Below are 27,357 nucleotides of genomic sequence, written 5' to 3' on the forward strand. Positions count from 1 at the left end.
CAGACATGTCACACATTGAGCGAGTTTATAATGCTCTGGATTGATGTGTATGACAGTGTGTTCCAGTTCCCACCAATATCCAGCAACTTCGCACAGCCATTGAAGAGTGGGACAACATTCCACAAGCCACAATCAACAGCCTGATCAACTCTATGCGAAGGAGATGTGTCGTGCTCCATGAGGCAAATGGTGTTCACACCAGATACTGACTGGTTTTCTGATCCACACACCTACCTTTTTTAAAGATAACTGTGACTAACAGATGCATATTTGTATTCCCAGTCGTGAAATCCATAGATTAGGGCCTGATGAATTCATTTCAATTGACTGATTTCCTTATATGAACTGTATTTCATTAAATCTTTGAAATTGTTGCATGATACGTTTATTTTTGTTCAGTGTAGTTGTTTTTATTAAAACACATGGGGTGTCTTCAGAAAGTATTCAAAACCCTTTACTTTTTCCACATTTTTGAAATTCTTGCATTTATATTTTTGTTCAGTATAGAACTAAATGTAGTACTATACTAGTATTTATACTGTATGTACTGTATCTCTATGGACATCATCACCAGTGTCATCATTATTGTCGTCATCAATTACATCACTGTCATCATCCATAGAGATACATATACTGTATGTTCTATCACAATGTCATCATCATCAGTGTAATCATCAGCATTCTCCCCAGCTAGCCAGAGAACATATTGAAAATATTGTATTAACGTTATCAGCAGTGCCATCAAGCTCTCTTTGTGCCTACAGAACAGCATGTGTCCCCACATAAAGCATTAATCCAAGGTCAATAGGTCTGGACCCGAGGCATCTTTTCATTGCATGTCATTTATTGACGTGCTACAGTATATGCCATTCTGTTAGAAGTACACCATTGGGATTGAAGCCTGTTGCTTAGTGTTATTCACATGTTCATATATTTGTCTCAAAAGTCCCAACAGAATACCAGATTAAAGATGTGGTGTGGAACATATTGTTCAGCGAGGCACAACTCCACAGAGGTTAATGTACTCATCACAAAGACATGAAAGATAGATTAGTAATGCGGCACTGCAAATACAGTATTGAATAATCATGGTGCTACCATATGAGTCAAAAAAAATTCAGCAACAGGATGTTCAAGGATACAGTTTGTGAGAAAGGGGGAGTGGATAGTTGCAGAGAATACCAACACCCATCCGTTATTTCGCCGTCGTCCACTGTACTCAGGGGAACTGGCAGTCACGACTACACTGGGGGTTTTAAGTCATTCACATCGAATCACACGTCCCACACAGAAAATATACAGCATGTGCGGTTCTGTGATGTGTGATTGCCTTGGCTCTCCAGTGACTAACTCCTCCAGAGTCCAGGTGTGCCTGGCCTGCATGGGAGGGAGTTTACTGGGATTGACAGGGAATTACTGGGAATAACTAGACATTACTGAGTTTAAATGGAGAACTGACCAGTAATGGGTGGGTTTGAATGAAAATGATCAGGATTGACCTTGGGTTCAGTGAACCTTGTGAACCATGAGACTGTATTGGATACAGGAAGACACGTGTTCCCTTTGCCCTCCTTTTATTTTCTTCCATGAGCTGCCCAATGCCTTGAGGATGAGCTTTGTAGAGATATGGATCAGCTTTCAGGAGTGGAAAATTAGGTTGAAGGGTAAAGCATAAAAAGAGAATATACTCCCAGTGGGGCTCGCCTCTAAATGAAGGTTTCTCTAAACTTGGCAGGTTGTATTTCTTCAACCCTGCTTATTTCTCTTGGCAACAGAATTTGGTCGGAGAAAAAAGAGAATACATTGCTGCTTGGGACTATCTTGAAACCAAATATATATCATGATGTGACGTTTGAGTTTAAGATCAAAATATAACAGTGAAACTGTGACTATTGGGCTCCACTTGAGAGGTGCTTATAGAGTTGAAGAGTTGCTTATTTTAGCTTCTCATTATGAGCCACGGCACATTGAGAATTAATCAAGGCAGATTACTTATGCAGATTGCTTGAACACGGTTGATCATACAAAATGTAAACAAACAAAATGAGGCCTCTCCTCCTTTGTGCAGTGGAGGCAGAATGATTGTGCTAATTGTAGGACTAACGCATCATCTGTGTAGCTGCCAAAAATCTAAACACAATACAAGTAGATTTCATTGTCAGATTATTATCCCAGTAAGGAAATTACCTTTCACTGTATATGATGCCGAGTTGAATCTGTCCTTGTTTTGATAAACATAGTTATTGATAAACACCTAGTGTAGCCCTTTCCTGCGGTCAAATGACCTAGTGGCCTCATGGATGGAATGTTATTAATATTTTCATAATTTAATGATTAATAAACATTATTTAAAAAACCAGCTGGAAATCTGGTGTTTCTATGTAAAGCGGTTTTATTATATTTCAGTCTTCTGTGATGTATATAAAGTGTAATATTAGGATGCAAACTCAAAATGTAATACATTTCAACTCTATATCTGAGCATTTTTTAAGCCCATAACCATGTGTGTGAGGTGAATACTTTTGTTTCAAAGTAGATTTGTTTAAGACTACCAAGAAACACTGTGTGAGCCATGATTTAGCCAACTACAGTAAAATGGTAATTATTCCACCTACTTGTCTTATACAATCATGTATTGCACTGACATTACCATCCTTGCCTCAGATTACTCTTTCTTGGGTGAGATACTGAGACTGAAATTCAGAAAATTGAGGCTGTCCACTGTCATTTTTCTGGATATACGAGGGACACATCTCTGATGGGAAATATTGATTTTATGGGAGACGGTAAACACAGAAATGTCATGGTTAGATAGATGATAGATGTCGGGAGGAGTGTCCTTGTTTGAACTTGGTATGTGGGGAATGGAAAGTGACTTAACTGCAAAGAAACTGGTATACATCTTCGTAATGACTCTGGGCCTGTATTCAAAAAGTGTCTGAGTAGGAGTGCTGATTTAGGATCAGGTCCCCCCTCCTGTCCATATAATCTTATAGATTATGCTCTAAAATGCTAAACTGATTCGTGATCAGCACTCCTACTCTGAGACTATGTGAATACGGGCTATGAAATCTGCTGTCTGGCACTCTGCCAGCTGAGCTGTACAAACTGTACACAAACTACTCAAAGTAACATAATTGATGCTGGACTAATCTGCTCCTGGTCCAGGTGCACGTCTTCAATCAACCCTCAATAAACTATTTAAACTAAACATTACGTAATATTGTTTAGCATGGCTGATGTAGGGAGAGTGATCAGCAGGCAGTTTAAGGGGGAAATAGGAAGGACAAGTCACAGAGTGGACTAAAGTGGTGAATGGGTTTTAACCCGTTTTTCTCGCTTGGGATATATCTAAAATGGCTCCTCTGCTTTAGCCAACTCATTATTGTCGAGCCAAACAATGATGTTGCGTGGCTGAATGCAGAAACACTCTGAAACCCAGACTAAAGTACAGTATAGACAAATACAATTTGATTTGATGTATACAGTGCATGTGGAAACTAACAGAGAAATTAGGTTATGCAGTGTCTCTAATGTATTTTGCTGGTGGTGTGCTGTGCTGTCTGTTGACGTATCGATCCATCACTCACTATGATGTTCCTGCCCTCTCTTAACCTCTCCCTCCCCCATCCACAGCCAAAGGGCTTTCGACGGTACTACAGCTCCCCACTGCTGATAACGGAGCAGTTTGGCTGCATCAAAGAAGTCATGCCCATTGGTAAGCGCGCTCTCTTTCCCTTTGCCTTGACAATACTCTAGAGATGTCACTACAAACCAAGGTGCATGAACAGTGGAGTAAACTGAGGATGAGAAGATACTCAGCAATTCTTGGCAAGACAATGGAAGTTTCCTTAAAAAAAGTATATTTTGTTGTTGAAACCATCACGTTTCAGCAAATGCCTTCATCATTTACTGAAACAAGACAGAGGACTCTATATTCCTTTCAAAATGACAACATGAACAGTAGGCTACATTGATACACAACTAGACTATCATGGAGGGGTTCTTGTTGTGTGATTGCTTTGACTGAAATTAGATTTTCTCTATGTCTCCTCCCAGCTTGTGGCAGTAAAGTGGACCCGGTGTATGAAGCTCTCCGGTTCGGGACATCTCTGGCACAGAAGAACAAGAGGGCCAGTGGCTCTGAGTCCCCCCATAGAAACTCTGTAAGAACAACAACAACACAATGTATTAATGAAACTACCTCATCAGCAACTCACCAGCTGACAGTCATTTAGGACACTACCCCATCAACCGTAGCGGTGTGCGGGTAAAATCACTGAGCAAACCAAGCCGGTAAAAAATACATATTACAACCTATGTTGTGATAATTGCGTTGTTTGCTCTATAACCCATTCGTTCATACGCCACCTTGATGTACAATAAGGCCGTGACTACAGTCACACAGTGCCGGAATAAATTCAACTACACATATGTTTGTTTCATCACAAAACCGGAGAGCAACATCTGTCCAGTGAAGTCCACAAAGCAAATATTGCATGTAACAAACAGTTATATCACCTGTAGCATGGTCAAGTAAGTTCATCTTTTCGACAGTTTACTAAACAACTTCTGATTTAGAACCACGGAGTTACCGCAAGTCACCACAAAGACAACAGGAGCACTGCCTCCACTATTCCAGCACCATTTCAATGTAAACATTTAAACATCATCAAATCAACAAGGCTATATATGCTTAGTTTAATACACTGAAAACACATTTAAAGATACCAAAAACTATTTAGTCAATCAATGTTGCTAAATATCATGTGGCTGTCCATGGTACTGATTTATCTGTGTGTGTGTGTGTGTGTGTGTGTGCGCGTGTGTGTGTGTGCCTGTGCGTGTGTGCGCAAGTAAACACATTTTTTTGACTCACCCTACTTGTAGACTAGTTGAACGCCAATGCCATCCTCCTCTCTTTCATGTTGGCAAAACGGTCTATGGCTCAGTCATACAAACAAAACACTTTTAGTTTTGGTTGTCATAGGCTACCTAGCTAAAATGTTTGCTAGCCTAAGTTCCTCGCATGGGCAACAATGAACCAGCTAAGTTAACTAGCTAGCTAGTTAAAGTGAGCCTACTAGGACACATCTAGGCTACATATTGAACTTCAATCATCTCAGGCCAGTGGCACAACATAATAATTTATTGTTAGATCAGAATCGCCATCATAATCATTGGCCTGTACAGGGAATTAAGTCAAAAACACAAGTCCAAATCCCCATCTCCAGCCATGGCTTAGGAAAGGGCCGATTTAGCAAGCAAGCTACTGCAAACGGTGTTTGAGGTCCCGGAACGCCCAGTCAGCAGCTGGGGACCATGTGAACGGAACCTTGGGAGAGGTGAGTGCAGACGGGGGGAAGCCAGGGTGCTGTAACCCCGGATAAAGAGGCAATAAAAGTAGGTGAATCCCAGGAAACGTTGCAGCTGCACTCTGGACGTAGGCTGGGGCCAATTCACCACCGCTCTTACCTTCCCAGGATCCATCTGTATACTCCCTGCAGCGATGATGTAGCCCAGGAAGGGGATGGTGGAGCAATGGAATTCGCATTTCTCCGCTTTCACAAAAAGCTGGTTCTCCAGGAGGCGTTGGAGGACCTGCAAGACGTGGAGCACGTGTTCTTGGGCAGATCGGGAGAAAACGAGGATGTCATCGAGATAGAAGTAGACGAACCGGTTCAACATGTCGCGGAGAACATCATTAACCAGGGCCTGGAACACAGCTGGAGCATTGGTAAGACCAAATGGCATGACCAGATACTCGTAGTGACCGCTGGCCATGTTGAAGGTAGTCTTCCACTCGTCCCCCTCCCGTATCCGCACCAGGTGGTAGGCGTTCCGTAGATCCAGCTTGGAGAACACGTTGGCCCGCTGGAGCGGCTCGAAGGCCGAGGAGATGAGTGGTAGCGGGTAGCGGTTCTTCACCGTGATGTCGTTGAGGCCCAGGTAGTCGATGCACAAAGAAGAAGGCCCCGGTTCTTCTTCTCCACAAAGAAGAACCTTGCGCTGGCAGGGGAGGCAGAAGGACGGATGAACCCGGCAGCTAGGGAGTCCTCAATGTAGGTCTCCATAGCCTTGGTCTCCGGACCCGACAGCTAGTACAGTCGTCCCCGGGGCGGAGTGGTGCCTGGGAGAAGGTTGATTCCGCAGTTGTAGGGTTGGTGCGGCGGAAGCGAAGATGCCTGTGCCTTAAGGAACACCTCCTGGAGTTCCTGGTACTCCGCGGGAATGGTGGAGAGGTCCGAGGCAACTTCCGAGCCCCCAGGAAGACATCCCGGGGCAGGCTGCGCTGACTTCAGGCAATGAGCGTGGCAGAACGTGCTCCAGCCCATGATGGCACCAGTAGACCAGTCAATAAAGGGGTTGTGTCGCTGGAGCCAAGAGAAACCCAATACCACGGGAACCTGAGGAGACTTAATTAGCAGGAATTGGGTTGTCTCGCTGCGGTTCCCTGATACTCGTAGGTTGATGAGGGTGGTATTTTGGGTGACCCGGCCTATAGAGCGCCCGTCCAGCGCTCTAACGTCCATGGAGAGTGGCTGAGTGGGGATGCCCAGCTCAGACGCCAGGGCAGCGTCCATAAAGCGCTCATCGGCCCAAGAGTCAATGATAATCCGGAGAGATTTAGACTGGTTCCCCCACAGCAAGATGGCATGAAAGGGAGTGCAAGTAAGGGGAGAGGAAAGTTATCCGTACTTAAGTTAAGTACTCGCTCCTACCGGTGAGCCTGGTCTTTTAGTGGACAGGTGGACACAAAATGACCAGTAGTCCCGCACTACAGGCAACTCTTCGTGTGAAGCTTGTATTTCCGTTCGGCTGGAGACAGCCTAGCTCTGCCTAGTTGCATCGGCTCGGGAAGAGGTGAATCGGCAGACTTCGGAGACTAGGGTAGCCTCGGGTTCTCTTGGCAACGGAGCTGTCGGGGACTTCCGGGATGCCTCAGAGTCGAGGTGGAATCCTTGGGCGAGCGAGTGGAATCGGACTTCCCCTCCTTCCTTCATTCCTGTAGTCGCCCATCGATTTGAATGGTCAAGGCGATGAGCGAGTCGATATCCGTCGGTAGTTCCCAGGCTGCAAGCTCGTCCTTTACATCCTCAGATACTCTGTGCAGGAACGTGTCGAACAGCACTTCCGGGTTCCAGGCACACTCAGCTGCCAACGTCCGGAAATCCACTGCATAGTTTGCCACACTGCAGGATTCTTGCAGAAGCTGGAGTAACTTCCAGGCAGCCTCTCTCCCGGACTATGGAGCATTGAAAACCTTCTTTACCTCGTGCATGAACTCCTCCAGACTGAATCATATGGCCGACTGCTGTTCCCACACTGCTGTAGCCCAGGCGAGAGTCCCCCCGGACATCAGCGTGATGAGGTACGCTATCTTAGAGTGGTCTGAGGGGAAGGAGGAGGGCTGCAGCTCGTTGATGAGCGAACACTGAGCGAGAAATGCCTGACAGGTTCCCGACTCTCCAGCGAAGCGTTCCGGGGAGGTAAGCAGGGTTCTCGGGAAACCGGGGTGGCCGCGCTGCTAACAGCTGGGTTACTGAGGGGCTGGGAGGTTACCGTCGTGGTAGGCTGCCTAACAGACAACCCGCGGAATTCTTCCAGCAATGTGTTAAACGCTCGGTCATGGCGTTCGGCCAAGGTCTGGAACCCTTCCATGAGACCACGAAGCGACTCTTCGTGCCTTCCAATGGTGGCTCCTTGGGAGGAGATGGCGTTGTGCAGCTGGTCCGAGTCTGCTGGGTCAGTCATGGCCAGTTCGTACTATCACGTTTCAGGAGAAGACCTAGATGCAGACAATGTCGAAGTAACAAAAGTTTATTACAAAAACAGTGGGCAGTCAAATGACAGGTTAAGGGCAGGCAAAGGTCAGTAATCCAGATCAGAGTCCAAAAGGTACAGAACGGCAGGCAGTCTCAGGGTCAGGGCAGGCAGAGGTCAATAATCCAGGGTGGTGTGACAAGGTACAGAACGGCATGCAGGCTCAGGGTCAGGGCAGGCAGAATGGTCAAAACCGGGAAAACTAGAAAACAGGAAATTGAGAAAGACAGGAGCAAGGGGAAAACCGCTGGTAGGCTTGACGAAACAAAATGAACTGGCAACAGACAAACAGAGAACACAGGTATAAATACACTGGGGATAATGGGGAAGATGGACGACACCTGGAAGTGAGTGGAGACAATCACAAAGACAGGTGAAACAGGGTGTGCCAGAGTGACATTATTAGGCCTATAAAGGAGCATCGCTTTAACAAATCCTCCTTCAGAGTCACATGCAGGTAAAACATTTTGATTTCTACATAGTATCTGAAAGAGCATATTCTGCTGTTTCTATGACACTTACCTTTTTTTAAATAACTCTAAAAATTCAAGAGGTTTTTTCAAGAATATCCATGCTGTCCATGCATTCAGTACATGACCACTCGCGTGGCAGCATTGCTCTGGCTACTAAGCAAAAAGTAGTAACATAATACACTTACAATTAAAATATGCTATTCTGTTGTCATTGGATGAATGGGCGATAGAAACCAGATAGAAACTGACTCTGTACCGGTACCCTATACTGTATATAGCCTCACTAGTGTTATTTTACTGCTGCTCTTTAATTATTTGTTATTTCTTTGGATTTTGTGTTTTTTACTTCTCTATTTTTTACTAAACACTTATTTTTCTTAAAACTGCATTGTTGGTTAAGGGCTTGTAAGTAAGTAAACATTTCACTGTAAGGTGTTGTATTCGGCGTATGTGACAAATACAATTTGATTTAATGGTGCATGTGACTTCAGTTACATTTTGGTTAACCGCAGATGTCGAAACCAAGTACTTGCTCAATGGCTTTCCATACCTGGAGAAAGATTAAACCAGGCCAGCGGGTGAGCGATTCTCTGAGACTGTGGTTTTGAGACTCGTGGAGCCTTACATGGGCAAAGACAGAAATGTGACCATGGACAACTTCTTCATATACATTTCCCTGGCAGACAAGTTGATTGCAAAGAAGACTAGCCTGTTCAGAACAGTGAACAAACAAAGGCAGGAGCTGCCCCCTTCTGCGCAAAACAACATACCAGTCGAGCTGTGGTAAAGCAACACTCATGGTGTACAGATGTAAAATAAATAAGTGTTTGCATCCTCAGCACCATGCATCCCACTGTTGCCATCGGCAGTGACCAGAAGAAGACAGTGACAGACTACAATCGCACAAAGGTATATATCTCTGCCATATACAGTGGGGCGAACAAGTATTTGATACACTGCCGATTTTGCAGGTTTTCCTACTTACAAAGCATGTAGAGGTCTGTAATTTTTATCATAGGTACACTTCAACTGTGAGAGACGGAATCTAAAACAAAAATCCAGAAAATCACATTGTATGATTTTTAAGTAATTAATTTGCTTTCTATTGCATGACATAAGTATTTGATACATCAGAAAAGCAGAACTTAATATTTGATACAGAAACCTTTGTTTGCAATTACAGAGATCATACGTTTCCTGTAGGTCTTGACCAGGTTTGCACACACTGCAGCAGGGATTTTGGCCCACTCCTCCATACAGACCTTCTCCAGATCCTTCAGGTTTCGGGGCTGTCGCTGGGCAATACGGACTTTCTGTAACGATCCCGGCAGTCTGAGTCGGGTCCTGTCTGTGGACTAGTTTTTCTGTTCGTGATCTCCAGTTTCCCGAGGGTTCGGGAACGCTCCGGGGAGCTCTCTTGATTTCCGCACCTGCATCCCATCAGCAATCTGCACACCTGGTCCTGATCATCACCCTTCTTAGGCTCTGGCCTAACATCCATTCCCTGCCGGATCGTTAGCCATGAACAGTAGGTTTACCAGAGTATCTGTCTTAGAGCCTAGCGTTAGTTTTGTTGTTTTTGCACCTTGTTGGTTTGTTGCTTACTTACCCCCGTTTTGTTCCATCTGCAGTCACCCGTCCGGAACCTTCATCCAACCTCTGCCTGGTGGTCGGGCGGCTGCCGACCCAGGATGGGATCAACCACTGCACCCCCAACAACTAATCAACGCCGCCCGCTCTGTTCCCTGGATTATTCAGCATCACTCTTGAATTTGTAAATAAACACTCACCTTCGTTTCAACTTACCTTGTCCTGGTCTGCTTCTGGGTTCTGGCTTAGCAACTCGTGACAGAACGATCCGGCCAGTAATGAACCCAGCGGACCTGGACTCTGTTCGCCATGCCATTACCCAGCAGGAGAAGATGTTGGGCCATCATAGCACGGTACTACAGGAGATCGCGTTGTCAGTTCGGAACCTTTCTACCGGTCTGACGGAGGTCCAGAACCAACGCAAGTGTCCGGTGGAGGATCCACTACCGGTTTCACCCATCTCGCCTGCCGCTTCTGAAGCTGTGTCCTTCCGTGAGCCCAAGGTTCCGACGCCGGATAAATATGAGGGGGAGCTGGGAAGATGCCGTTCCTTCCTTATGCAGTGTGGATTAGTGTTCGATCTACAGCCCTACTCTTATGCCACAGACAAGGCTAGGATAGCCTTTGTGATTGAGTTGCTGCGTGGTCGAGCGCTGGAGTGGGCTTCAGCCGTTTGGGAACGACAGGATCCCTGCATGGCTTCATACCAGGGGTTCACGGCCGAGATGAGGAAGCTCTTCGACCATTCCGTCCGAGGGAGGGACGCAGCTAGGCGCCTGTTTTCGCTTCGCCAAGGAACTCGCAGCGTGGCCGACTTCGTGATCGAGTTCAAGACGTTGGCTGTGGAGAGTGGGTGGAATGAGGAGGCTCTGCAAGCGGCCTTTTACCAGGGTCTGTCGGAGCAGCTCAAGGATGAGTTGATCTCCTATCCGGAGCCTAGTGACCTGGACAGCTTGGTAGCCTTGTCTATTCGGGTGGATAATCGAGTCCGAGAGCGAAGGAGGGAGAAGCAATGGGTTCCGTCCAACCGATCAGCTTCTCAGGTTCCAGTCGGGTCGTCAAACTGCGCGGCTCGCTAAAGTTGGGAGGACTTTTAGCGAGCCAGTTTCGACCTCTCAATACCTCTGTCAGACCCCGTTTCCCGGCTACCCTTATGAACAGGAATCAGAGCTTAGCGATTAACGCTTTTATCGATTCAGGTGCCGATGGAAGCTTTCTAGATGCCGAGTTGGTGGAACAGCTGGGGCTTTCCAAGGAGCAATTGCCGGAAGCCATTGAAGCTACCACTCTGGACGGCAGTAGTCTGGCACGTATCACGATGAGGACTGAACCGGTTAAGATGCGGTTGTCGGGGAATCATTCTGAGATGATTTCATTCTTCATTCTGCCGTCTTCCCATGTTCCTTTGGTCCTTGGATACCCTGGCTGAAGGAACACAATCCCACGTTCGATTGGGTGACGGGCAAGGTAACGAGTTGGAGCCTTGATTGTCATGCTAACTGTCTCAAGACTGCCTGCCCCCATTCGGTTCCCAGTCAGGTGATTGAGGCTAAACCCCCCAGATTTGTCCCTGGTTCCCGAGACATATCACGATTTGGGGGAAGTTTTCAGTAAGCAGAAGGCTCTGTCACTCCCTCCCCACCGACCCTATGATTGTGCCATCAACCTGTTCCCTGGAGCTGTCTACCCCAAGGGAAGGTTATACAGTATCTCCCGACCTGAACGTGAGGCTTTGGAGACCTACATCAAGGAGTCCCTAGCTGCTGGTCTCGTTCGTCCCTCGTCATCACCCCTGGGGGCAGGATTCTTCTTTGTGGGTAAGAAGGATGGCTCTCTTCGACCGTGTATTGATTATCGGGGGTTGAATGACATCACGGTCAAGAACAAGTATCCCCTGCCCTTGATGAGTTCTGCCTTCGACTCCTTACAGGGTGCTACGGTGTTCACCAAGCTAGACCTACGCAATGCGTATCACATGGTCCGGATCAGAGAGGGGGACGCAGTGGTTGACGGGTTTCAATACACCGATGGGTCACTTCGAGTATCAGGTGATGCCGTTTGGACTGACCAATGCTCCAGCGGTATTCCAGAGTATGGTGAACGGCGTCCTGAGAGATATGATCGGTCTCTTTGTGTTTGTTTACCTGGATGACATTCTGATCTTCTCGAAGGAACCTTCCGACCACGTCCAGCATGTCCGGCAGGTTCTGCAGCGATTGTTGGAGAATCGCCTGTTCGTGAAGGCCGAGAAGTGCGAGTTTCACGCCCACACGACATCCTTTCTCGGGTACATCATCTCCAGGGGAGAGATTAGGATGGACCAGGAGAAGGTTAGAGCGGTTCTGGAATGGGCCCAGCCCGTACGAGATTGCAGCTCCAGAGATTTTTGGGGTTTGCAATTTCTACCGCAGATTCATCCGGGATTACAGCCGTGTGGCCGCTCCGTTAACTGCCTTGACTTCCAGTATCAGGACCTTCAAGTGGAATCCGGAGGCGGATCGAGCGTTTCTGGATTTGAAGAGGCGATTCACCAACGCACCGATTCTCTCTCAACCGGACACGGCCCGTCAGTTCGCTCGTTGAAGTGGACGCGTCTGATGTGGGAGTTGGCGCCATCCTGTCGCAGCGATGCTCCACGGACAGTAAACTCCATCCCTGCGCCTACTACTCTCGTCGCCTTTCGCCTGCGGAGAGGAATTACGATGTGGGTAACCGGGAGCTTCTCGCGGTGAAACTTGCCTTGGAGGAGTGGCGCCACTGGTTGGAGGGGGCGGAGCAACCGTTTATTGTCTGGACTGACCACAAGAATCTTGCTTACGTGCAATCGGCTAAACGCCTCAACTCCCCGTCAGGCCAGGTGGGCGTTGTTTTTCGGACGATTCAAGTTTTCCCTGACGTTCCGACCTGGATCTAAGAACGGCAAGGCGGACGCCTTGTCCCGGATGTTCTCCAAGACGGAGGAGAGTGGGTCCAAGACCGAGACAATTCTCCCCGGAACTGCGTCGTGGGAGCAGTTATGTGGAAGATTGAGGAGGAGGTGCTGGCGGCCCTTCGGACTCAGCCCGGTCCCGGTAACGGTCCACCCGGTCGGTTGTTTGTGCCTGAGTCGGTTCGTCCTGCTGTCCTCAAATGGTCCCACGCCAGCAAGATGGCTTGTCACCCTGGCGTGGCTCGGACAATGGCGTTTCTTCGCAGACGTTTTTGGTGGCCTGCCATGGCCGAGGATACTCGGGGTTTTGTTGCTGCCTGTCCAGTGTGTGCGCAGAATAAGAGTACCAATCGGCCCAGCTCTGGACTACTTCACCCCCTTCCTATTCCCTGGCGACCATGGTCGCATCTGGCCCTGGACTTCGTCACTGGGTTGCCCGCTTCTGAGGGGAACACGGTCGTTCTGACTATCGTGGACAGATTCAGCAAGTTCGCCCACTTTGTGCCAATTGCCAAGCTTCCCTCTGCCTCGGAGACGTCCGAGATCCTGGTTAGGGAGGTTTTCAGGGTCCACGGTTTGCCCAGTGATATCGTTTCCGACCGTGGCCCTCAGTTTACCTCTGCTGTCTGGAAGTCCTTCTGTTTGGCCATTGGAGCTACAGTCAGTCTCACATCTGGTATTCACCCCCAATCCAATGGTCAGGCGGAGAGAGCCAACCAGAAGATGGAATCCACGCTACGCTGCCTGGCCTCTTCCAACCCCACCTCCTGGGTCTCTCAGTTGCCTTGGGTTGAGTATGCCCACAATACTCTCCCCTACATCTGCCACTGGGATGTCTCCCTTCCAGTGCCTGTATGGCTACCAACCTCCCCTGTTCCCTTCTCAGGAGAAGGAGCTCTCAGTGCCTTCTGTTCAGGCCCATATTCGTCGTTGCCACCGGACCTGGCATCGGGCCAGAAAGGCACTCCTTAGAGTTTCGGACCGGTATCAGCTCCAGGCGAATCGTCGCCGGATCCCCGCTCCCACCTATACCATCGGAGATAGGGTCTGGTTGGCCACACGGGATCTTCCGTTACGGACTGAGTCTAGGAAGTTGTTACCGAAGTTCATTGGTCCGTTTGTGGTGGAGAAGGTGATCAATCCAGTGGCAGTTCGACTCAAACTACCGAGGACGCTCAGAGTCCATCCCACCTTTCATGTCTCCTGCCTCAAGCCTGTTTTCCTCAGTCCTCTGTTGCCTCCTCCGCCTCCTCCTCCTCCTCCTCGGATGATCGGAGGTGGTCCTGCCTACACGGTGCGACGCATCATGGATTCCAGACGGCGGGGCCGGGGTTTCCAGTATCTCGTGGACTGGGAGGGGTATGGTCCTGAAGAGAGGAGTTGGATTCCGCGGCGACAGATCCTAGATGCTGACCTCATCCGTGACTTCTACCGCCTCCATCCTGGCGCTCCGGGAGTCCGCCCGGTGGCGTTCGGCCGGAGGGGGTACTGTAACGATCCCGGCAGTCTGAGTCGGGTCCTGTCTGTGGACTAGTTTTTCTGTTCGTGATCTCCAGTTTCCCGAGGGTTCGGGAACGCTCCGGGGAGCTCTCTTGATTTCCGCACCTGCATCCCATCAGCAATCTGCACACCTGGTCCTGATCATCACCCTTCTTAGGCTCTGGCCTAACATCCATTCCCTGCCGGATCGTTAGCCATGAACAGTAGGTTTACCAGAGTATCAGTCTTAGAGCCTAGCGTTAGTTTTGTTGTTTTTGCACCTTGTTGGTTTGTTGCTTACTTACCCCCGTTTTGTTCCATCTGCAGTCACCCGTCCGGAACCTTCATCCAACCTCTGCCTGGTGGTCGGCGGCTGCCGACCCAGGATGGGATCAACCACTGCACCCCCAACAACTAATCAACGCCGCCCGCTCTGTTCCCTGGATTATTCAGCATCACTCTTGAATTTGTAAATAAACACTCACCTTCGTTTCAACTTACCTTGTCCTGGTCTGCTTCTGGGTTCTGGCTTAGCAACTCGTGACACTTTCAGCTCCCTCCAAAGATTTTCTATTGGGTTCAGGTCTGGAGACTGGCTGGGCCACTCCAGGACCTTGAGATGCTTCTTACGGAGCCAGTCCTTAGTTGCCCTGGCTGTGTGTTTCGGGTCATTGTCATGCTGGAAGACCCAGCCACGACCCAACTTCAATGCTCTTACTGAGGGAAGGAGGTTGTTGGCCAAGATCTCGCGATACATGGCCCCTTCCATCCTCCCCTCAATACGGTGCAGTCGTCCTGTCCCCTTTGCAGAAAAGCATCCCCAAAGAATGATTTTTCCACCTCCATGCTTCACAGTTGGGATGGTGTTCTTGGGGTTGTACTCATCCTTCTTCTTCCTCCAAACACGGCGAGTGGAGTTTAGACCAAAAAGCTCTATTTTTGTCTCATCAGACCACATGACCTTCTCCCATTCCTCCTCTGGGTCATCCAGATGGTCATTGGCAAACTTCAGACGGGCCTGGACATGCGCTGGCTTGAGCAGGGGGACCTTGCGTGCGCTGCAGGATTTTAATCCATGACGGCGTAGTGTGTTACTAATGGTTTTCTTTGAGACTGTGGTCCCAGCTCTCTTCAGGTCATTGACCAGGTACTGCCGTGTAGTTCTGGGCTGATCCCTCACCTTCCTCATGATCATTGATGCCCCACGAGGTGAGATCTTGCATGGAGCACCAGACCGAGGAAGATTGACCGTCATCTTAAACTTCTTCCATTTTCTAATAATTGCGCCAACAGTTGTTGCCTTCTCACCAAGCTGCTTGCCTATTGTCCTGTAGCCCATCCCAGCCTTGTGCAGGTCTACAATTTTAACCCTGATGTCCTTACACAGCGCTCTGGTCTTGGCCATTGTGGAGAGGTTGGAGTCTGTTTGATTGAGTGTGTGGACAGGTGTCTTTTATACAGGTAACAAGTTCAAACAGGTGCAGTTAATACAGGTAATGAGTGGAGAACAGGAGGGCTTCTTAAAGAAAAACTAACAGGGGTGTGAGAGCCGGAATTCTTACTGGTTGGTAGGTGATCAAATACTTATGTCATGCAATAAAATGCAAATTAATTATTTAAAAATCATACAATGTGATTTTCTGGATTTTTGTTTTAGATTCCGTCTCTCACTGTTGAAGTGTACCTACGATAAAAATTACAGACCTCTACATGCTTTGTAAGTAGGAAAACCTGCAAAATCGGCAGTGTATCAAATACTTGTTCTCCCCACTGTACAGATAGCCTTTCCATCTGCCAAACACCAAATATTGTCCCCTTTTATTATATGACGTTCATATTATTATTATTATTATTATTATTATTATTATATATAATTCTAACCTTATCTATTTTATTTTATGTAATAGGTTGGTGTGGGTGCGCTCGACCAGATGGCAAGACTGTTCTCTGTAAAAGGAGGTACTCGCAGCTGTCCTGTTGCTGTGTTCTACAACGTGCTAGACATGGGTGCTATCAACGCACACGTGTTGTACAAGCAATGCCTTGACAAGACAGTCAGCAGGAGAGATTTCATCATGGATCTGGCATGTGAGCTTTGTGAGAACCACATGAACGCCTAGAAAGAAGCTACAGCCATCAAGCAGGCTGCCAAGGTAGCAGGTCCTGCTCGCCCTCTTCACCAAGCACCACAGCTCCCACTCGGGAAAAAGAAGACACAATGTCAAGTCAGCAGGTGCACACGAAAGAAGGCCCATGAAAACTGTGTGCAGTGCAACCGATTTGTTTGTGGGGCTTGCTCACACAAAGCCCCGAAGCTGTGTGCTGACTGTGGACCCGAAGCATAAAGAGAAGACGCGATTGATTCATGTGTAAAGGCACGGGTATAAGGGCACAATACAGTGTCCGATACAATCAACAAATGACTGTTTTTATATCTTGTCATGAATATATTTCCACAAATATTTCTTTATGCAATTAATCCTTTACAATTGTTCATGCACTGGTGCTTTTGTTTAGGAATAAAGCACCTGGCAGGTTATATTATTATTATTATTATTATTATTATTATCATCTTTTTCGTTTTTTCTATTACTAATCGAATCTACAAATAAAGTTGATCATGGATTACACTGTAATGTTTCTATTGTAAGGGAAACTAAAATAGGCTATAGGCCTACGTTTTTTCTAGGACTTTGTAGAATTATACAAAACATATCCTTGACTCGATCTAAACTAATTTTTTATTTATTTCTATATTTCCACGCATATTTCTTCATGCAATTAATCCTTTACAATAGTTTATGCACTATTTATCAAGAATTTATACATCAAGCATGTTTGCGCACCTTGTGGGTTGATATGTATCTGAGGCATATGTTCGCCCCGTAACGTTCCCTAGTGGATACTTATATGCTGAAAGGCCAGGCGGTTCTAGTGTTAAGCGGGCACGCAATGGATTATGGTCATAGTAGTTAATTACCACATTTTCTGCACTAAACTATGTCGAATATTGGGTGTTTTGAAACTACAACTCCCTACTACATCGCACAGTTCAGGCTTGATCTGATTTATCTCTACAGAAACTACACATCGAGCTCACAGAAGAAGAAAAAACATTACGAAATGGAATTCAAATAATTGAACCAATTAGTTGTTTAAAAAATGAAAAATAACAGACATTTTGGAATAATCGCTCAGCATTAATCTTTACCTACTGTGAGTGAATAAGGGAAGGGAAATGGAAAGGGGATACCTAGTCATTTGCACAACTGAATGCATTCAACCAAAATGTGTCTTCAGCATTTAACCCCTCTGAATCAGAGAATAAGTGTAGGACAGATACTGGCACGTAGGAAACATGGTGGTGTATCTGTGCTCCGGCACAGTTGCGTGGCTGCTGTTACACCGGCTTAATTGATTAGAGTTTGATCACTAATTTTAGCCTGGGAGCATGGATGACGGGTCAAGTGAATACATTATGTACTTTATATATTCTGTCATATTCAGCTGGACTAGTGGTATAGACGAGAGCCACACATTGAAGTACGTGCCAAAACTAGTGTGCTCTGTCTCTTACAGCAATGATTGGAATGCAATGATTGTACAATTGAGACAAAGAACATATTGAAAAGCTACAGTACAACAGCTTCAACACAGGTGTTCTTGTTGTATGTTTACTCCAGCTCTTTAATATCTGCCTTGAGCGATGATAGTGTACTCGGATACAGCCACTGTGGAGTAAATATGACCAATAAAGGAAATCTAGGGGGGATTGGAATGATGACTCCAGGAGAGATATCTGCTCATAAAAAACGCTCAGATTAAAGAGCTTTTAGACAGAGAGGAGGACTCGAAGACTCTACAGTTTATCTGTGTAAATTTCACATTAACTGTACTGCGACTTGAATCAGCCCTTTCTAAAAGGATGTCTCAAAGCAACCAGGGCAGTCCTGTCAACGGCAACTGCTATGGTGTGGGTCTAAAGTACTACGGGTTTAGACACTGGGACAATGTGATCACAGCAAGGGTTACCGTCAATGATAGCAGAGGGCATTTCCAAGTAAACTAGGCTCACCCACCCCTTTTATTTACCACTACAGACGATAATAATGACCAACTGTAGATTTTGATCCCATATTGCTTTACTTCCACATTCAGTTGATTGGATCATCAGTGTTGTTATGATTCCTCCAACTGTTGCCCAGTCATAATATTAGTCAATGTTTTTGAGCTCCATTGAGCAGCTTTTGTAAATTCAAGATAACATCAAAGCTTTTTTGGTGGTCCTAAAAGTGGTCCTACATCTAGACAACCCTCTACGATTCTCAGAAGTGTGGCAAACATTAGGATGTTGTAGAAAGCAGTGTTTCTGTGTGTGTGTGTGTGTGTGTGTGTGTGTGTGTTCTGGGTACCTATCTACTGTATAACGGGTGATCTGAATGACTGGTATCAATCTGTCAGTTAGATGTAATAGCGTCTATCTGCTCCCACAGACCAGTGACTTAGCCCAGGTTCCAGAAGAGGCCATCGCTCACAGCAGTCAACATGAACTCACCAGGAAGCACAGTGATAATGGTGAGTACTGTACACGGTGTACCCAATGGTGTAAAGTACTTAAGTAAAAATACTGTAAAGTACTACTTAAGTAGGTTTTTGGGGTATCTGTACTTTACTTTACTATTTCTATTTTTGACAACTTTTACTTTTACTCCACTACATTCCTAAAGAAAATAATGTACTTTTTACTCCATATATTTTCCCTGACACCCAAAAGTACTCATTACATTTTGAATGGCTAGCAGGACAGGAAAATGGTCAAATTCATGCACTTATCAAGAGAACATCCCTGGTCGTCCCTATTGCCTCTGATCTGGCGGACTCACTAAACACAAATGCCTCATTTGTAAATTAAGTGTTGTAGTGTGCCCCCTGGCTATCCGTAAAAAAAACAAAACAAGAACAAATAAGAAAATGGTGCCATCTGGTTTGCTTAATATAAGGAATTTGAAATGATTTACAGTGCCTTGCAAAAGTATTCATCCCCCTAGGCGTTTTTCCTATTTGTTGCATTACAACCTGTAATTTAAATTGATTTTTATTTGGATTTAATGTAATGGACATACACAAAATAGTCCAAATTGGTGAAGTGAAATTAAAAAAATACCTTGCTTCAAAAAATTCTAAAACATAAATAACGGAAAAGTAGTGCGTGCATAATTCATCCCCTTTGCTATGAAGCCCCTAAATAAGATCTGGTGCAAACAATTACCTTCAGAAGTCACATAATTAGTTAAATAAAGTCCACCTGTGTGCAATCTAAGTGTCACATGATCTGTCACATGATCTCAGTATATATACACCTGTTCTGAAAGGCCCCAGAGTCTGCAACACCACTAAGCAAGGGGCACCACCAAGCAAGCGACACCATGAAGACCAAGGAGCTCTCCAAACAAGTCAGGGACAAAGTTGTGGAGAAGTACAGATCAGGGTTGGGTTATAAAAAAATATCTGAAACTTTGAACATCCCACGGAGCACCATTTAAATCCATTATTAAAAAATGGAAAGAATATGGCACCACAACTAACCTGCCATGAGAGGGCCGCCCACCAAAACCAAACCTGACTCAGTTACACCAGCTCTGTCAGGAGGAATGGGCCAAAATTCACCCAACTTATTGTGGGAAGCTTGTGGAAGGCTACCCGAAACGTTTTACCCAAGTTAAACAATTTAAAGGCAATGCTACCAAATACTAATTGAGTGTATGTAAACTTCTGACCCACTGGGAATGTGATGAAAGAAATAAAAGCTGAAATAAATCATTCTCTCTACTATTATTCTGACATTTCACATTCTTAAAATAAAGTGGTGATCCTAAATGACCTAAGACAGAGAATTTTTACTAGGATTAAATGTCAGGAATTGTGAAAAACTGAGTTTAAATGTATTTGGCTAAGGTGTATGTAAACTTCCGACTTCAACTGTATGTACAGTATTTATTCATGAAATAGCTTCTCTACCAAAGCTTGTAAAATGAATGCTTAGGTTTATTCCAGGACATTCAGTAGATAAAATCCCACTGCTGTAGAGATTCAACCAAGCTTCTCTGTCTTCTCTAGCTTTTAATTTTTTTAATGTTTTATTTATTTAACCTTTATTTAACCAGGTAAGCCAGGTTTAATGTCTTTGATAATTTAAGTATTTGTCATTGATATGTGGTGATTTATTGAATGTTTTGTGTTCCAGTGTTCACATCACTTGAGAACGGGACGGAGCCCATTCCCTATTGCCATGTGGCCGAGAGGAAACTTGATGATTCACCGGTAAGGAGCCCAAACACTGAACATACAGTATAGTATGAAGATGGCGATGGCGCCGTACTGGATTGCCTCCGTTTTGCAAGCTCTGACCCAACTTTGCTATTTTGTGATTCTTTTGTAGTTTATTTTTACTTTATTTTCACTAAATGTATCCGCTATCATTTCTTACAACCGACAATAACTTTTGAACATCAGATTGGCAGTTAATTACCTCAATTCCATCTTTGACTTCGACTCATCTGCCCTGGGCTCTTTCTGTAATATTGTCAATGATCTCAAGGCAGCTGGGACCATAGTCACCAAGAAAACAATTGGTAACACACTACGCCGTAAACTGAAATCCTGCAGCGCCCGCAAGGTCCCCCTGCTCAAGAAAGCACATATACAGGCCCGTCTGAAGTTTTCCAATGAACATCTGAATGATTCAGAGGAGAACTGGGTGAAAGTGTTGTGGTCAGATGAGACCAAAATCGAGCTCTTTGCCATCAACTCAACTCGCCGTGTTTGGAGGAGGAGGAATGCTGCCTATGACCCCAAGAACACCAACCCCACCGTCAAACATGGAGGTGGAAACATTATGCTTTGGGGGTGTTTTTCTGCTAAGGGGACAGGACAACTTCACCGCATCAAAGGGACGATGGAGGGGCCATGTACCGTCAAATCTAGGGAGAGAACCTCCTTCCCTCAGCCAGGGCATTGAAAATGGGTCGTGGATGGGTATTCCAGCATGACAATGACCCAAAACACACGGCCAAGGCAACAAAGGAGTGGCTCAAGAAGAAGCACATTAAAGTCCTGGAGTGGCCTAGCCAGTCTCCAGACCTTAATCCCATAGAAAATCTGTGGAGGGAGCTGAAGGTTCGAGTTGCCAAACGTCAGCCTCGAAACCGTAATGACTTGGAGAAGATCTGCAAAGAGGAGTGGGACAAAATTCCTCCTGAGATGTGTGCGAACCTGGTGGCCAACTACAAGAAACGTCTGACCTCTGTGATTGCCAACAAGGGTTTTGCCTCCAAGTACTAAGTCATGTTTTGCAGAGGGGTCAAATACTTATTTCCCTCATTAAAATGCAAATCAATTAATAACATTTTTGACATGCGATTTCTGGATTTTTTTGTTGTTATTCTGTCTCTCACTGTTCAAATAAACCTACCATTAAAATTATAGACTGATCATTTCTTTGTCAGTGGGCAAACGTACAAAATCAGCAGGGGATCAAATACTTTTTTCCCTCACTGTATAGGCTAGGCCTACTATAATTATTTCTCAACTTTCCTAATATTAAGCACATTGCTTCTCATTAAAACAGGAGTATAGCCTACCTGGCTGGCATGAAAATGAACCAAGGGAAAAGCGTCCTCCATTCGCTATTTAAGTGCATAGATGACATATATTTTTTTCTGCTGCCCCTGTTTTGAAACAGGCGCATGATAATGGTCCATTCTAAATCAAAACAAATTTCACACATATATTATTTAGTATATGTAAAGACAAGATTAAATCAATAATAGTGTGATGGTTGACAATATTAGCCTATCACTTGTGAATGGTATATTATCACTTGTGAATGATGCCCAGCTTAAGGCAAACAACACATGCTTTTTTTGCGACTTTTTCAAATCATAGTCGCACACCTCATGTAGCCTAGCCCATAGGCCTATATGTTTTGATCACAACTAAAGTGGCCAAATAACTTCTTAAAATTAGGCACATTCATCCTCTTTACAAGGGGTGTAGAGCCTAACTGGCATACATAAGCAGCGCGTGAGTTTCAGGTTTGGGGAAGATACTTTCACCATAAAAAATAAATAATAAAAGCATTACATGCATTAATCACTTTTGAGAATGGTGTTTTCCTGCTAATGGAACATTCACGCTTATAGCCTACTGCCGTGTGCGCTTTGCTGCGCTTATAATGTGAAGAAATAGCCTAATAGTTTATCAACATTTTAAGCTAAACGTTCTCATCTGTTGCGTCAGGCTCATTGCTTAAAACAGTTTTTTTTAATGCTATTGGTTGTATTAATTTGGGATCTATCGCATCCCACAACTATCCCGGACTATGTTTGGAATATTTATTTCTCACACAGAATAGAATAGGTCAACTTTTGTGAATGAGAGACTGATGAAGTGTGTACAGCCTGCGCAAAAAACAAAGCAGAGCTCATACCTTTCATGCAACTTTTTTCAAGTCATCATTAGAGTCGCATCATGCAGCCTTAGAATGTATAAAAAATCAAAACATATAGCCCAACATTTGTATCACAACTAAAGTTACATAAATCATTCTAAATTAAGCATATAGGAGTACCTGTTTCTTTGTTAAACGCTCAACACAGAATAGCCACATGTGCACACTCCCTCAAATCGTTTGGAGAAAATATCCTTTATATTTTATTCAGCTATGTTCAATTGTATTCTTCATACTATAAAATAATATACAATTATTATATAAACAAGCAGGAAAACTTACATCCAGAGGCTGCTTTTCTGGTTGCCGGTGATTTTAATGATGCGTCATTAAGACATGTGATGCACAATTGAGGTTAACACCTGACCATTTCATAAAAACAACAACTCTGTAGGCTAGGCCTAATATAGTTTACTTAATAAATATACACTACCAGTCAAAAGTTTGGACACACCTACTCATTCAACGGTTTTTCTTTATTTTTAAAATGTTTTACATTGTTGAATAATAGTGAAGACATCAAACTATGAAATAACACATATGGAATAATGTAGTAACTAAAAAAGTGTTAAACAAATCAAAATATATTTTAGATATTAGATTCTTCAAAGTAGCCACCCTTTGCCTTGATGACAGCTTCGCACACTCTTGGCATCCTCTCAACCAGCTTCATGAGGCAGTCACCTGGAATGCATTTCAATTAACAGGTGTGCCTTCTTAAAAGTTAATTTGTGGAATTTCTTAAAATAGCCACCCTTTGCCTTGATGACAGCTTTGCACACTCTTGAAAATAGTAAAAAATAAAGAAAAACCTTGGAATGAGTAGGTGTGTCCAAACCTTTGACTGGTACTGTATATATTTGTTTAATGGTCATTTCCCCCCTCCCCCTTCCGTCGGCTCACTTGCCTCGCTCCAATTGTTGCCAGTCACTAGGCTACCTCAGATGCCAACCTACATCACTAGGCTAAATGATGAAGCCTTCAAGGAATTGCAATGTCTTGTTGCAGCCAAGGAACCATCACTAACATTAACATTAGAGCCAAAGCAAGAGCGATGTTTTAGCTACATTTGATGGAGTTGTCTTTGACAAGGAAGGAACCGATTACAGGGCTTGTAAAAAAATGCTGTGGTTTAATCAAATAGGCTTCCAACCGAGAGCGGGACAAGCAGCCTGAAGCGGCATAGCTGCTCTACTCCTAACAACTTTACCGTCAAGCCCAATTGTTTGTGTATTTAACTAAACCCATGCAATCTGAGGTGAAGAGTGAAATAAAAATAGATTGACTTATCCAGTACTGCCGCTGATGTTTTTTATTTTTTATGTTCATGTTGTAAATGTTCATATGTGTGCAGTGCTCAGCTCTAGGCTACAGGTGCTGAGCAGAGCATTCTGCTGGGGTCTCTGTCCTCATCCTTCAGTCTTAATCGCTCTAAATTGAGGTCATTTAGAATATGCTCTTATCCAGAGCAACTTAGGCCTACAGTCAGTGCATTTAACTAAAACAGGTAAGACGACCCCAGGTGGTGAGGGTAGGCAACATCACCTCCGCCACACTGACCCTCAACACGGGGGCCCCCACAGTGGTGTGTGCTTAGTCCCCTCCTGTACTCACTGTTCACCCACGAATGCGTGGCCACGCACGACTCCACCAACATAATCAAGTTTGCTGATGACACGACAGTGGTAGGCCTGATCACCGGCGACGATGAGACCGGAACAACAACCTCTCTCTACCTCAACGTCAGTAAGATCAAGGAGCTGATCGTGGACTACAGGAAGGGGGGGGCGAGAAGTCACGGTCACGCCCCCATCCACATCGACAGGGCTGCAGTGGAGCAAATCAAGAGCTTCAAGTTCCTCGGTGTCCAAATCACTAAGAACTTAAAATGGTACACACACACACACACACACACACACACGCACAGTCGTGAAGAAGGCGCGACAGCGCCTCTTCCCCCTCAGGAGGTTGAAAAGGTTTGGCAAAAGGTTTTACCTTTATACATACAGTATCTACCTCTATCGATCCAGTATCCCTGCACATTGTAAATATGGTACTGGAACTGACCCTGTACAGTGCCTTCGGAAAGTATTCAGACCCCTTGACTTTTTCCACATTTTGTTAAGTTACAGCCTTATTCTAAAATTGATTAAATATTTAAAAAATTCTCAGCAATCTACACACAATACCCCGTAATGACAAAGCAAAAATAGGTTTATAGAAATGTTAGGCAAATGTATTAAAAATTAAAAACAGAAATACCTTCTATACCTTAAGTATTCAGACCCTTTGCTATGAGACTCGAAATTGAGCTCAGGTGCATCCTGTTTCCATTGATCATCCTTGAGATGTTTCTACAACTTGATTCGAGTCCACCGGTGGAACGTTCAATTGATTGGACATGATTTGGAAAGGCACACACCTGTCTACAGTTGAAGTCGGAAGTTTACATACACCTTAGCCAAATACATTTAAACTCAGTTTTTCACAATTCCTGACATTTAATCCTAGTAAAAATTCATAGGTCAGTTAGGATCACCACTTTATTTTAAGAATGTGAAATGTCACAGTATGAAAAATGTATGCACTCACTAACTGTAAGTCGCTCTGGATAAGAGTGTCAGCTAAATGACTAAAATGTAAATGTAATGTCAGAATAATAGTAGAGAGAATTCTTTATTTCAGCTTTTATTTATTTCATCACATTCCCAGTGGGTCAGAAGTTTACATACACTCAATTAGTATTTGGTAGCATTGCCTTTAAATTGTTTAACTTGGGTCAAACGTTTCGGGTAGCCTTCCACAAGCTTCCCACAATAAGTTGGGTGAATTCTGGCCCATTCATCCTGACAGAGCTGGTGTAACTGAGTCAGGTTTGTAGGCCTCCTTGCTCGCACACGCTTTTTCAGTTCTGCCCACACATTTTCTATAGGATTGAGGTCAGGGCTTTGTGATGGCCACTCCAATACCTTGACTTTGTTGTCCTTAAGCCATTTTGCCACAACTTTGGAAGTATGCTTGAAGTTTTTTATTTAGGTTCCCAAAATGCAAAATATGTCCAGTTGTGATGACATTCTTACAATGTTTGTATCAGGGTGCACAGTTGAGGAATTTGTTTGTACAACAATTCATATAAAAACACATATGGCAAGTATATGTAATCACATGACAGTTTATTAGGCATTGGTTGTACAAACATAGTTTTATTGTATTTTGTTGATATTCACAATCGAACCTGGGAGTTTTGGAGTGTTTTCCCCGGAATGAATGCACTGCACCACTAGGATTGGATTTATACACAAATATAAAGCTGTTCGCACCTTTACTCTAACTTCCAGGTTGTGGGTTTTGTCTTTGCAGAGAGAGGATAACTAAATCTAAAAAAAAAAATAGTATCCTCTATTATTTCTTACTCAACCAATCCTCATTATATACTGTAAAGTTGGGATGTTTTGACTTTTATTTTCCTTACGAACTTGATTTAATTTGTTTAGATTTGTTTAGTTTAGATTTTCTTTCTTCCAAAAATAATAAAGTTTTGGAGTATTAAGGTATTATAAGCAATTTTATATTACTTTTCACAATGCAAATTGTTTATAATAATAATAATAATAGGCCTTTAATCTGTTACATTCACTGATAAAATTGACTAAATTTGACCGCCAATATATTTTTGGCAGTGATTTTGTGGTTCGCTGGCCTACAGGGATGGCAGATCGCAGGTTCAAATCTACTTGATGGCCTTTCTTTTAAAAAGCTGTAACTATGTTTGGACAATACCCTAATCAAATATCATGAGAGAAGATTGAAATACCATTAGTGTACAAGTTTGGCAACTTCATATAATAATGTTACACTACACTATCAATATAAGCAGAACATTGCAGCAAAAAATTTTCAGAACTACTTGCATTATTGTTGAAGTATGTTTTTAGAACATTATTAATAATTTAGAATATTATTTTAGAACATCATGCCATAACATTACAGAATAACTTTATAAGATTCTCGAAGGAATGTTTCTTATTTAAGCATTAAGGCATGAGAACCCGGGGATTATTGTGTGATAACTCCCGACTAAGGCCTGTTCTTAGGCCCGGGTTCGAGGGCCTTATTGCTTTTATAAAACATTTGCCAACATATTTATTAAAATATTAATTACATATTTTAACTAATTTTTTGGTTGGTTGTTAGTTATTTTCTCATGTTTTGACCCTGTCGTTAATTCTAATAAACCTATTCAACATTGCTTTGCTAAACAAATAATTGGCATGTAGCAAGCTAGCAGAGATTCAATGATGATGAGAGACAATAACTACAATAAATAATGATTTAATAGATATCCAATAGGCCTACATAGGCAACAACTATTATGGTTGGTGAGTCCGAGCTAACCAAGCTAGTTGGTGATGTTAATAGTGACGTTTCCGTTGATGGCGCACGAGTGGAAGAACAGTCCATGGTCCTGGTGCTGGTTGGTGACAGTCAGTGCATGCTTCTTCTTTGGCGGAGAATGGGACGTCCCACTCACATCATTGCCAGCTAAAATGTCA

At 44.3% G+C, this 27,357-nt stretch overlaps 1 protein-coding gene across 1 annotated transcript in view; it reads left to right on the top strand.

Moving 5' to 3' along the window:
• LOC121545115 (SH3 and cysteine-rich domain-containing protein-like) overlaps positions 1-20,907 on the top strand; it is a 57,324-nt gene extending 36,417 nt beyond the window's left edge. The window contains exons 4-7 of the mRNA XM_041855515.1: positions 3,637-3,718; positions 4,060-4,166; positions 18,789-18,870; positions 20,540-20,907. Of these exons, the coding sequence (XP_041711449.1) occupies positions 3,637-3,718; positions 4,060-4,166; positions 18,789-18,870; positions 20,540-20,649 (381 nt within the window). The 3' untranslated portion in view covers positions 20,650-20,907. The remainder of the gene's footprint in view (positions 1-3,636; positions 3,719-4,059; positions 4,167-18,788; positions 18,871-20,539) is intronic.
• The last annotated feature ends 6,450 nt before the right edge of the window (positions 20,908-27,357 follow it).

Source organism: Coregonus clupeaformis, chromosome 29, assembly GCF_020615455.1.
Source record: "Coregonus clupeaformis isolate EN_2021a chromosome 29, ASM2061545v1, whole genome shotgun sequence".
Lineage (NCBI taxonomy): Eukaryota > Metazoa > Chordata > Actinopteri > Salmoniformes > Salmonidae > Coregonus > Coregonus clupeaformis.